Source organism: Chinchilla lanigera, unplaced genomic scaffold (assembly GCF_000276665.1).
Source record: "Chinchilla lanigera isolate Chin_1 unplaced genomic scaffold, ChiLan1.0 scaffold00016, whole genome shotgun sequence".
NCBI classification, from domain to species: Eukaryota; Metazoa; Chordata; class Mammalia; order Rodentia; family Chinchillidae; genus Chinchilla; species Chinchilla lanigera.
Window position 1 is genome coordinate 15,739,382 of NW_004955417.1, and position 11,863 is coordinate 15,751,244.

General features: G+C 42.9%; 1 protein-coding gene across 3 annotated transcripts; it reads right to left on the minus strand.

The window, feature by feature from the left end:
• Window positions 1–726: 726 nt before the first annotated feature.
• Window positions 727–11,246, minus strand: Ankrd46 (ankyrin repeat domain 46). 3 transcript variants are annotated; one of them, XM_013512830.1, is made up of 5 exons: window positions 11,145–11,246; window positions 10,349–10,469; window positions 8,650–8,987; window positions 7,217–7,375; window positions 727–2,537 (listed from the first exon to the last, which is right to left on the minus strand). In XM_013512830.1, the coding sequence occupies exons 3-5, from the start codon at window positions 8,958–8,960 to the stop codon at window positions 2,321–2,323; spliced, it is 687 nt and encodes a 228-aa protein (XP_013368284.1). In that variant the 5' UTR covers window positions 8,961–8,987; window positions 10,349–10,469; window positions 11,145–11,246; the 3' UTR covers window positions 727–2,320. The 3 variants fall into 3 exon arrangements, with proteins under 3 accessions (XP_013368284.1, XP_013368285.1, XP_013368286.1); XM_013512831.1 differs by lacking the exon at window positions 10,349–10,469; XM_013512832.1 differs by lacking the exons at window positions 10,349–10,469; window positions 11,145–11,246 and adding an exon at window positions 9,495–9,573.
• Window positions 11,247–11,863: the final 617 nt, after the last annotated feature.

Sequence of the window (11,863 nt, forward strand, 5' to 3'; positions counted from 1 at the left end):
CAATCACCCTGAGTTCACCAGGTGGTGGGGACAGGTGGGTTGAAAAGTGGGAGAACCATGGTGAACCATGAAAGGTTTTCTAACATGCCAGGGTTTGAACTTCAATATTAAGTTATCACACTGGCAGTGTGCTTTAAAAGGAGCATTATACTCTCAGGAGCTATTCCTATTCCCCATGCCTTTTCTCCAATAAATTTTCCTACTGTTAAAAAAAAAAAAAGGAGCATTATAGGAGTAGCACCAGGAATGGAAAATTTAGTAGTGCCCTGCTGAGATGGCAGCAGGCAAGGCTCTAGATGAACACGGCATGGTTGCCAGTTTCGTGACAGACAGCAGCGCATCAGCAGAGCCAGCTGCCAACTGGAACACTGCCCCCATCCGGAACCCCTGCTCCATCACAGCCTCGCTGTGTGACCTTAGGCCTGACGTGATACTTAGCCTTCCCCAGCCAGTTTCTCATCTTATGCAGCGAGGACATGCCCTGCCCCAGGGATGTGAGGGTGAAAGGAGATGAGGCACTCTAAGCACCTTGCCTAATCAGGAGGTGCTCAGCGTTCAGCTCATGAGCCACTCCGAACTACTTTCAGAGGGTGGACAAGCCACCACATGACAGTCTCTCCATACATTACATCAGGTTGGAAAACAAGCCTTGTTTTTTCTAACAGCCAGTTGCAATCTGTTATAAAATCCTGACATTAAAAGAAAAGCCATGATACACCAAGAAAATAGATTGTGGTTAAGGATTTATAAATACATTTATTGGTGGTATTACAGAATGATAAATGCAGAAAACAGAATACAAAGAAATCCGCACTTAAAAGGGAATATTAATCTTAAAAACACAACATATGTAATATATTAATCAATTTGCACGCTTGTTTAGACTTACAATGTAAAGCTAAATCCAAAGCTTTCATTCTGACTTTTTCCCTTTGCTGTAGTTACATGGAGTATGATTACGTTTGTTTGCACCTAACCTAAAAGCAAGACTCTGCAAGCTGACACTGAAGCAGCCAGTTAATCAGGAATTTTAAAGAAGCTCTGTAAGAGGATAAAGCCACATGAAAGAAAAAAGCCTCGCAACCACATATATAAATACAAAGAAAATATCAAGAAGCAAAAGGACCATAGATATATCAGGTCTAGTCTAACTGCAATTTCTAAGTCTAGCAATAATTCAGCGAGCATTCATTTACATGCCTATGTTTCAGAGCATAAAACCATCAGTTTTCACTACAATTTTCTGACTTTACTCAATGGACAATTATTAAGCCTTAATATTCTTTAATAATAACCTAAGAATATGATTTATACATTACAGAATCATTAACAAAGAGGCCTTCAAAGGCTTCTAAAAGCTGCAGTATAGTTCAGAGGCCAGATTTCAATTTACGTAATGTTACCTTCCATAAAAGGTTTACTACACCAAGGACAATACCGTTCAGGGCCATTAATGCGGAAATACTCCAGCCTTTCCAGCTGTCAGAGAATTACTGAGCCGGTAAGATTGTTACGCAAAGTGTAACAGCCCTCTAAATAGACTATGCGTTAAACAGTTATGATACAACTGTGGCCACACAGCTAGCTTATGGAACCGGTAATAAATAGCACTACAGAATTGTGGTGACGCTTTAGTGTGAGAATTACTTTTCCCTGCCAACTATTCAGTAGAAAAAGGGTTTTCCGGTGAGCAAGGAACCTCTGAAATAAACACACGGGGCAAATGAAAGTGAATGAAGTGAACTTCTCAATCTTACTTTTCAGATAACTTTGTTAGCATTTACAATAATCAAAATGACCCTAAGACAATTAAACGTAAGATCAAATCAATCAGCTCTGCAGAAAGCACATTTTAGAAGTTTTGTCTGATTTATAACTAGACTTGAACATGTTGCAATTAAGTCAGATTCTAACTACTAATTTGGAATAGAGGGTTTGAAGAAAGTACTTCAAGTTTTAAGCCAGATGGTTTTGTTCTCCTCTCCCTAGAGAACATAATAGAGAAAAGGGGCTGTTACAAAACTAAACAAAAACAAAACTACTAACAAAAATCATACAAGAAACCCTTTTTCTTCAGTCAATTCCATGTTTTTATCAAGGAGGCCATGAACCGGTTTCCGGAGGAAGTCAGGCTGAGTGAGATGTAGCACACAGTGTCCTCGACTACAGCATGAAGTTCAGGCATACTGTTTTACACGGGTTACGATCGAAAAGATAAAAATGTACAGCCCTCGCCGCCTTGCACTGAGAAAAGTGTTGAGAAATGCAGAATCAATCCTGGTGCCGGGAGATAGTTTCCATCCACCGCCTGCGAGCCCCTCTAATGCACCAGTTCCGGCTGGTTTTCCACGAAGGGCAGCACCCCGCTCACATAGTAGGCGATGCCGAGAGACAGCAGAGCAATGACGAAGATCAAGAGCAAGACCCTCCAGAAGCCCAGATCCTCTACGAACTCCTGCCAGGTAGTTCGAAAGCTGGAGAGGACTCCCTCACCCTGCTGGAGGTTGGGATTGAGGAGAGAATGGCTTTCCATGGCACTGTGGATGAAGGGAAGAGAAAAGACGCGGCATGAAATGACACACTTCGTCCGCTGCAGACATTACTTAGAAAAGGCCAACCTTGTAACGTGTACTTACAACAAATGGGCTAACACGGCCACTCCCACCCACCTATGCGCTGACTTGTACATCCACAGGTATCCGATCTACTTTACACACCGAGAAACTGCCATGTTTGTTTCTTGTGTTAGAATCTAGCGAATTAAAAATCCTAGTCTTGAAATAGCTCAAATGAGTTGTTTCCATCAAGATACTAAATGAAAGCACTTTAAATTTTAAAGACTCAAAAATAAAAGTTCCTAACCTGAGAATTCATGGTAATGAAAATAAGCAAAATGAGTAACTTTTAAAAATCATTTATATAATATAAAAGTTAAACTAAAATTTTTATTAATTACTTTAACCATCTGACAACTGGAGGCCTTCCTCCTGTCAGTGTCATCTTCTCGTCTCAGTGTGCTGCAGGGGTGGACTGGGAATCCACCGGGAGTTCTTCACAGTTTCCTCTTGCTAGTTTTGGTTCTATCTTGTGCAGTAATACAGAACGAGTGTGTTTCTCTTCTGCACAAAGACCGAGTCTAGTTGAAAGTAAGGTAGCAAGAGCACTACAGAAACACTGACTGCAGCACTTGGAACACTCCCCACGGGCACCGTGCGCACCAGAGAGCGAGCGGCACCTCGGCCTGCGGTACCCGGCACGATGCTCTGCGGCAAACTTTCAGCTTGAAGGGATTAGCACTCGCTGCCGTGTCACAACAGGTAGGCCCAGGCACCAGGTATCGTTTAGATTAAAGCCGCAGAGACCATAATCATAGGTATCATCTATCTGTTGGTTGCAAAAACTCACTACTACCCTCAGAAACCCCTCTCTCCACGGTCTTCAGTGAGACAGCATGAAATGTCTTGGTGTCTCATTTACTCTGAACTATGCGCGCGCACACACAAACCTGGCAGCTATTTTACTTCTTTCTTTCCCTTGAGACATCTTCTTGCTACACTGTCCAGGCCAGTCTTAAACTCCTGAGCTCAGGCGCTGCCCCCGCCTCAGCCTCCTGAGTGCTGGGGCACAGGTGTGGCCTCTACGCCCGGCCCCCTGGGATCTCAACACTGTTAAGCAAAGGCCTTCAGCCTCTAGTGTAAAAGATGTCTCCTTCAGTCATGGGCAGCTGATTTCCTAGTGCGCCAGAGTGTTCAATATCCAAACTCTTTTCATGTTAGAAAATGCTTACCTGAATAAAAGATGTTTTCAGAGGGTATCTATAATAACACAGAGATTTAAGAAAACTTGAGCAAATTCTAAAATACCATCAAAACTTTGAGGAGGCCTAAACAAACAAAACCATACACAGATAAAGAAATTCAAATAGCCTGGCATGGCAGCTCATGTCTGTAATCCTAAGCACTCAGGAGGCTGAGGCAGGAGGATTGCCAAAAGTTCAAGGCCAGCCTGGACTACACAGAGAGACGCTGTCTCAAAAAAGAAATTCAAAACACGCTTGGTTTGAGCTCTTTGAAATTTACTGACTATGTCTGAGCTGAGATACTCTCATACTCACAGATGTTAGGGTCTAACATGAGAAGAATTCAGTGATCATTCTCTAGGAAGTCACAAAGCTCTGCCAGGTAGAATGTTTTTTTTATTTTAAAGAGAATTAAAAAAAAAAAGAATAGCAAAATGCCAACAACATAGATGAAAATAAAACAAAGCAAAATTTTTGATAGACGTTTATTTAGTGAAATGCTTTCTACTGTCCAGGGAATGCCAGACTCCAGGACAATGCAGGGTGTATGTGTGTGTGTGTGTGTGTGTGTGCTTGTGTGTGTGCGTGTGTGTGCAAGCCCGCATGCACATGAACACACATTTTCTTTTCAGACACGTCATTTATACTGTTCTGTCATCCTATACCTACACAATAAAAATGTAATAAAAAGGAACTAAATTAAACAGCATAAGAAGGAGTAGGGAAATATTTTCATCAACTTAATTTATAAGCCTTGCACAGAAGTTAGGTTATCTTGGGAAATCGTAAGGAAGACAGGGTAAGTAGTAAACTTAATACCTTGTGTGATCTTCTCGCCTTGAATAGGTTGTCTCTCAGCTAAACTCAACACCATGTGCTGGCCAATCCTTTAATTCCTCCCACTTTTTAAATTGGGATATGTTTTATATGCCATAAAATTCATCTTTTCAAATTGTACAATCCAGTGACTTTCAGTTTATTTATAAAGTCATAAACCTCTTCCATGATCTAGTCCAATACCCTTTCACCTCTAAGAAACCCTGTCCCCATCAGTTACTTCTACTGCCCCCGCTCCAACTCCGGGTAATCACTAACCTACTTTCTGTCTCTGTGGATTTGCTACCCTCGCCGTTTCCTATAAGCAGCGTTGTGTAACATGTGGCCTGACATGGCCTGTGTTCTGCATTTATCCACGTTGCAGCATGTATCGGTATTCATTCCTTTTTGTGGGAGAATATTACTCCATTGGATGAAAAATAACATTTGTTTATTCTTTCATTAGTAGATGGACGTCTGGTTTAGTTTCTAGGTTTTGGCAATTATGAAAATGCTGCTATGAACACATGTTGCACTGGGTCAGATGCTAACTCTATGTGTAACTTTTGGGGGAACTGCCAGACTGTTTTCCAACATGGCTGTACTACTGCACACTCCCTCCAGCAAGACATGCTTCTCATTTCTCCACTTCTCCTCTGACACCACGGCTGTCTGTCTTTTTGCTTACAGCATCCTACTGCTGTGAGGTCTGCCCTGCCGCGGTCTCCTAGCGATGTCGCCTTGAGACCTAAGCTTAGCTACTGTACGTCTACCCAGGAATAGGAGAGGAAAAATGATATGATATTTGAAATAATGCTTCTTAAATAACTCACTATTTAATATTATAATATATATAATATCAAATATTAAATATTTAAAAATAAATGTGTTGTGAACAGAACCAACTCTCCACAGTAAAGGTAATCATTATGTACCACAAACACGTACTAATAAAAAATTTTTAAAATTTAAACATAAAAATATAAAAGCATTAATAATTTAACTTTAGAGAACAAGCTTTATATAAAATGTAAATAATCCAAATTCTTATGCTGAAGCAGAATGACATATACGCAAAAAGGCCAGAGTTAAGTGTGTGACACTGAGCTGCTCAAAGAACTAAGCACTTCGTAGTTAATGAGTAATCACAACTGAGGTAAAATAAAGCTAGAAGTATGTTTCTAATAAAGAGGGACCTAGGAATTGGCTATGATCAATATTAAATCCTCAAAACATACCAAGCAAAAGCACATTCTTGGACATTTTTCAGAGTAAAGAAGTTTAAAGTAATTTAATGGCATTTTATAGAAAGATGAAAACACATTTCAAGTGATTCAGGAGGAACATGGTCGGTAACAAGTGCTCGTTACTTGTTAGGAAGCTTTCACTGTGAGCACTTTTACTGCGAGCGCTCACGCCCCGACTGCCGGTGCCAAGGACGCAGCTGAGAAAGGCTTGCATCTGTGACTTCCTTCTTGCCTTACCCATTGGTCGGCTTTCGGGGTAACTCTTTGAGGTGTGTGAACCATTTTAGAAATAAGACTTCTAAATTTCTGTAGGACAATGGTAAGCACTGAAAAGTATTAATACAAAGTGTTAATTAATACAAAGTATTAATACAGTGGAATTAATGGTCCTCAAGAGCGCACCGGAGCACGCGGAGGAGAGGAATCAGAGGAGGATGAACCATGAAAGACACTGCAAGGAGAACTCACAGCAACTACGATCCCAGAGGTCTAGGGGCTGGTGTGGCCCTCAAGTCAGGTCCTGCTCAGTCAGGTATTAGGTCAACAGCTGATGTGGGCTCCTCTCGCTCCATCTCTGTCTACTGAAAACTCTGGGAGGAGACTACAGTGAGGTCACCGTCCTTCTCTGCGTTACCTGGAGGCTGAAACTCCACGGTGGTCACCAAACTCCACGCCACTAACAACTAGGCTGACCTACAGGCTCTACTGCGGAGCTCCGCAGTCAGCCCGGGAGACGGCCCGCCTCCTTCCCAGAGCTCCGTGAGCTGAGCTCCCCGCTGCGTCTAGATGAAAAGCAGGGGAATCTGGAGGACCTTGTCACTCACCATGGCTTAGCTTCAGGTACTAAGAGGACCCCAGAGTTTGTTTGCTCCAACTTATGTGAAAGTCACTTGCCATGACTAAATTGTGTGTGCTAAATGCTGTCGTTTCCCTCTCCTGTTTATTTCACAGCATCCTACTTCCCTACCCTTGAAGTGACCTTTGTAATCGTCCCAGTCCTGTCTAACTTCTCAGTCTTTCTCTTCTCCTTTTATGAAACTCCATTCTTTTTTCTGATCTGTACTTAAAATTCTCAAGCTCATATGTATTTCCTTCCTTCAATTCAGCTCCTACCTACCTCTTCTCCCTTGTCCTGTCGACACAGCAGGCGGGTGAGTGCATAGTAGGCTATGTGGCATGTAGTACTTTCTGTGCAGAGCCTCTCAGTTCTAACCTGAAGCTACTAAGGACCTATGCAGAGTTCAAAGACAGAATCAACACCTTGCACTTGAGAGCAAGGAGCATAAAGTTTGCAAGGTACCACGAAAGATCCAGTACCCACCGGCACGCCGCTTAAACATCACATCTGAAGTACCTTTCACTCTCAGCCGTCTGCATGGTCTCCAGCTTTGAGTGGGTTCCTCTGTTAAATCCTTTCACCTCTTGTTCTTCCAAAGATTCCAGCAATCGGATGACATCTTTATTCACGCCCCTGCGCTTCGCCAGAACTAAAGGGGTAGCACCTTGATGATTGCTACAAAAAAAAAGTTCATGAAATGAAGACCATTACAACAGCTAAACTATATAGTGAGTGTCCATTTGTGTAGATCTCAGGGAAGAAAGGAGATCAACCGACTCACAATTGAGCTCCAGAGCAGAGAAAGTAGTTAAGCTAGAAGGTGATGTTTGAGTTATCCTATTGCCTTTTCCTTCTAGGGAAAAGGAAAAGGAATGCACAGGCAAAAAAGAGATGACACGAGAGTAAACAAAAGAGAGAACATCTTGGAGATTAAATGGGAGGTTCAGTTCTAGTCTCCCTCGTATTCAACATGCTTTATAGGTAGAATATGTATTTTTAAAAGTCTTAAGAATTTTAAAAAAAGCTGCCTTTGGTTCACCTATGCATTTAACACTAATAACAGGACACAACTCAAACTGCATTGAATGCTGCAGTCAGTTCCCACCACATCCTGCCCTGCTGTAACAGAAGCCTTTCCTGTCCTGTTCAGATCTAGGGGCATTACAGCAAGAATCCCGGGTAACAGGTAACTGTAATTTAACTCTCAAGCTCAGTTTTAAAGGTGGTCTGACATCTTTGCCACTCAAGGCCCGGGGATATAGCTCAGTGGCACAGTGCCTGCCTGGTAAGCGCAAGGTCCTGAGTTTGATTCCTGGTATCAAAAAAAAAAATCTCTGCTATCTTTGCCATTCAAGATATGGGGTAACACTAAATCAAATAAGAGACCTATGACTTCCTCAAACTTTTCAGTCTAAAACGGACTCTGGCCCCAGAGAGGCAATGAAGTTGGTACACCATGTGACAGAAGCCACATGAGCTGTCGAGTTGGTGGAACTAGGTCCAAATTCCCACTCTGTCTCTCTTATAAGCTATGTGACCTCTTATCTCAGACACCTCATGTGTAAAACGAAGGTAAGAGACTAACTCCGAGAGATATTCGTTCTGAGGATAAAACAGGCTAACTTAAGTAAACATGGTCCAACTCACAACAGATTTTCAACAAATACTAGTTCTCTCCTTCTTTTTCCCTTGTCTTACACTGCACAATTAATTAGCAGAAACTAGCCAGTTTTTCTCAGAAAAGAATTACAGAGTTCCAGCATAAATCTAGAAGTTAACTTCTCATTCCCTCACTTTATTGGTAAGATTTCACTGTCTCCAATACCTTTCTGAACTTGTCATTACAACCTGATCGAAGAAGAAAGAAAATCAAGACTCCCAGATTACAGCATTGGTTGAAAGACGAACAGAAAGAAATTATTAGACTTCAAAAACCACTAAGAACTTACCAAATATCAATTTTGAGCCCATTGGAAACTAAAAACTGGATGGTGTCCACGTGGCCGCAGAGGTGAAGAGCTGTGTTTCCCTGATAGTCCGTGGCCAGCAGGTCAGCACCAAACTTATGCAACAGCTGGCAGATGTCTACGTTCCCGCGGGCTGCCGCGAGGTGAAGGCCGGTCCTCCCTCTGCTGTCGCGGATATTTGGGTCAAAGCCACTTTCCAAAAGCCGCTTGGAATAGTTAAAGTCCCCATCAATACAGGCTTGCAGCAAGGGCACGTTAGTCTGAGAAGAATCGTTTACGAAAACGTAGGACATTTCTCTGATGGGGTTGGTAGAAGACACCTGTAATGCAATACGGGATGAGGGAGAGCTGATGAAGCCCAATTGAGCTCAGACAATGAGGTCAATCAGAAGAGCGTTATTTCTTATCCTTCTTTGTCTGCTGTCTGTAACACACTACCTTACCAAATGGAAACAATAAAGAAATTTATATCTTATATAATTATATAGAAATCATACCTTATATATCAATTATATCTTATTTCCATTGAAATACTTCATTGTCTTCACATCTGCTGGACTGAAATTACAACTAAATTACTATAAAGCTCTATTTGCTTTTCATCATGTAAAAAGATTACAAGATATTTTTAAAGGTAAGCGAGATATAACGGCTTAATGTCTACTACTGTCAGAAGATACAGATGAGCTTTAAACATTGAAGAAATATACATTTATACACGTATGTGGGGATGCTATCCTGGTACATGTTTTTATTTTCATACAAAGTAATTCTCTTCCGTGTATTTGCTTTCTGAGTTATTCTACATGGTAAATAAGCAAAGTTACCTGCAGGGACGAGATAAAAAGATAACTGACATTCAACAAAGACCTGCCGGAACGTCGTGTTTACAGCACAGGTTTCAAACTTTCATTAAAAAGGTTAAGGAAAGTAAAACACAACTTAAAAATCGGAACTACTGGGAGATCAATGCAGGTTACCCTTCCTTTCGTACACTAACCCTACTCTGTGTACCCTGCTGTCCCCCGACACGCGCTTTTGCTGAACTTGCACTGTCGGAAGAGAAGAGGAACCAGAGCCCGTCTGGCTGGGAAGAGAGCAGCCAGGCGGCTGAGTCTCGGGGTACTTCCCGGCTACTCCCGGCCCGGCTCGCGGCACTTCCCTCAGGACAGTCGGCCTTAGCAAACGCAGACAAGGTCTCCCTACCTCTCCCGTGGTTCATTTAAGACAAAGACTGTCTGAAGAAACTTTACTAGGCTATCTACAGAGAAAATAAAACAAGAACCGAGAAAGGCAGACAGTGCTGTGTTGACCGAGCTGGCTCTTACTGCAAGGTTACAGAAGCTGAGTCCCAGCCAGGCGCAGCTCACACCGCGTTTCAGGTGCCCTCCTTCCTTCTGGAACCCCAGCGGAAGCGGCCGGTAGGCCAGGGGACGCGGGAGAGCAGCACACAGGGCTGCCGAGCTGGGTGGGATGCGGGTCTCCCTCAGGGCCTTTCGCAGCCCTCCTCACTCTAGCCCTGGGCTGCAAATCAAGTGCCTCTTCGAGAAGTACTATGTTCCGGCTGAATCACACCAGGGCTCTGCTGCCACCCCGGGGTCTTGGGGGAAGGAAAGGCCTGAGCACGGACCAAGGGCCTGTTCAGGCTGGGCATTTGCTAGAGGGTTTTAATGAATTTTACCTGATCTTCCTAACAGCTCCACTGTAAGGTTTATTTTCTTTGAATTTCAGTGAGAGTCACTGTAGGATTTTAAGCCAAGTAAATGGCAGTCACACGAGGACGCGGCAGAGAGAGGCGACACCTGGACAGGGACACAAAACACGTAAAGACTCTGGATATAAAGGGGGAGCGGGAGCCAGTAAGGATGATTCCAAAACAGGGACAAATCTGCATATGATTAAGAGTTATAGAGGTCAAGATAAAAAAGAAAACAATCATTCAGATTATAATACTCATGATTTTTAAAAAAATTCATTCTATGAGAATTTTCTCACTAAGACAGTCAAGAACGCTTTTGAGGTTAATCTCCCCCTCCCCCTCTACAGTACTCACTGAATTGGATCATAAAAAAGATCCAAAGTTTATCACAACCCTTTTCGAAAATAAAATACCGCATATTGAGCGATTTTTCAAAAAGTATTATGTTTTGGCTAAATTCTGTAAGAATTCTGAGAAACAATCTCATTGGTGTTTTGATCCAAACACAGTAAGATTCTGGTTGGCAGACTGGGAGTTTTCTGAAAGTTGGCTCAGGGAAAATACAAGGCTTTGTTGTCTCCGCTGTAGGTGAGCGACAGGGCAGTGCATGTGTCCGTTTCCTTGTCCTGAAACTGCTCACCTCACCCCCTTGTTTAATAAGCCCAATGCCAGACAGCACAGTTCATCAGGATACAGAACCGAATCTGCATAAATGCAAGGCCGCAGGCCACTGAGGGTTTCATGTCCTGTGCCGTTGTCCACAGCAGAAAGTACTCACGGAGGCCTGAAGATCTGACCTCTCCTCCAGGGGTCACTCAGCACTCTCTCTGAATTCTTAAGCAGGTTCCACAAAAATATTCAGTAATGTGTCGGCAAGGGCCTACAATCAATAGAAAACTCAGTTACAATGAACGTGTGGCCGTGGAAAGGAACACACTGTTCTCTTACACACGGACAGGCCAGCAGCGCTTGGGGAAGTTCTCCAGAAAACCCGAGGCAGTGACAAGAGAGGCCAGGGAAGTAGCAAGGCCGTGCAGAGTGGGACTGGAAGGGCTCTAGGAGCTGCTCTGTGGCCCACGAACAAGCAAGCAGGGACAGAGAGAAGAGGAAGAGTCAAAGTCTGTGCCAGCAGTAAAAAGCAAACCAGGCTCTGAAAATTTACTCTCTGTCTTAGTCTGGAGTTCAGAATGCTTTATTTTCCGCATTATACACGGCAGCCAGACCCCAGATTAGTCCACAAAAGCGTCTGTATTTTATCTGTGGAGCTAGGCTGGAACCCAGGGCCTTACATGTCCTAGAGCCCCACCCCTGCTCCCATAAGAGTATTTCAGAAATAAAATCCTACTCCTAAAATGGAGGAAAAGCCATATTTAAACCATACAGGGGGGATTTAAGAAAAAATATTTCTAATCTTCCTCGAATGCTAATATTTAAATCCCTTCCTGAGATTACCCTTCATCTTCCTTTCAGTGTGGAAGGGGATCTGGCTCAAACCTA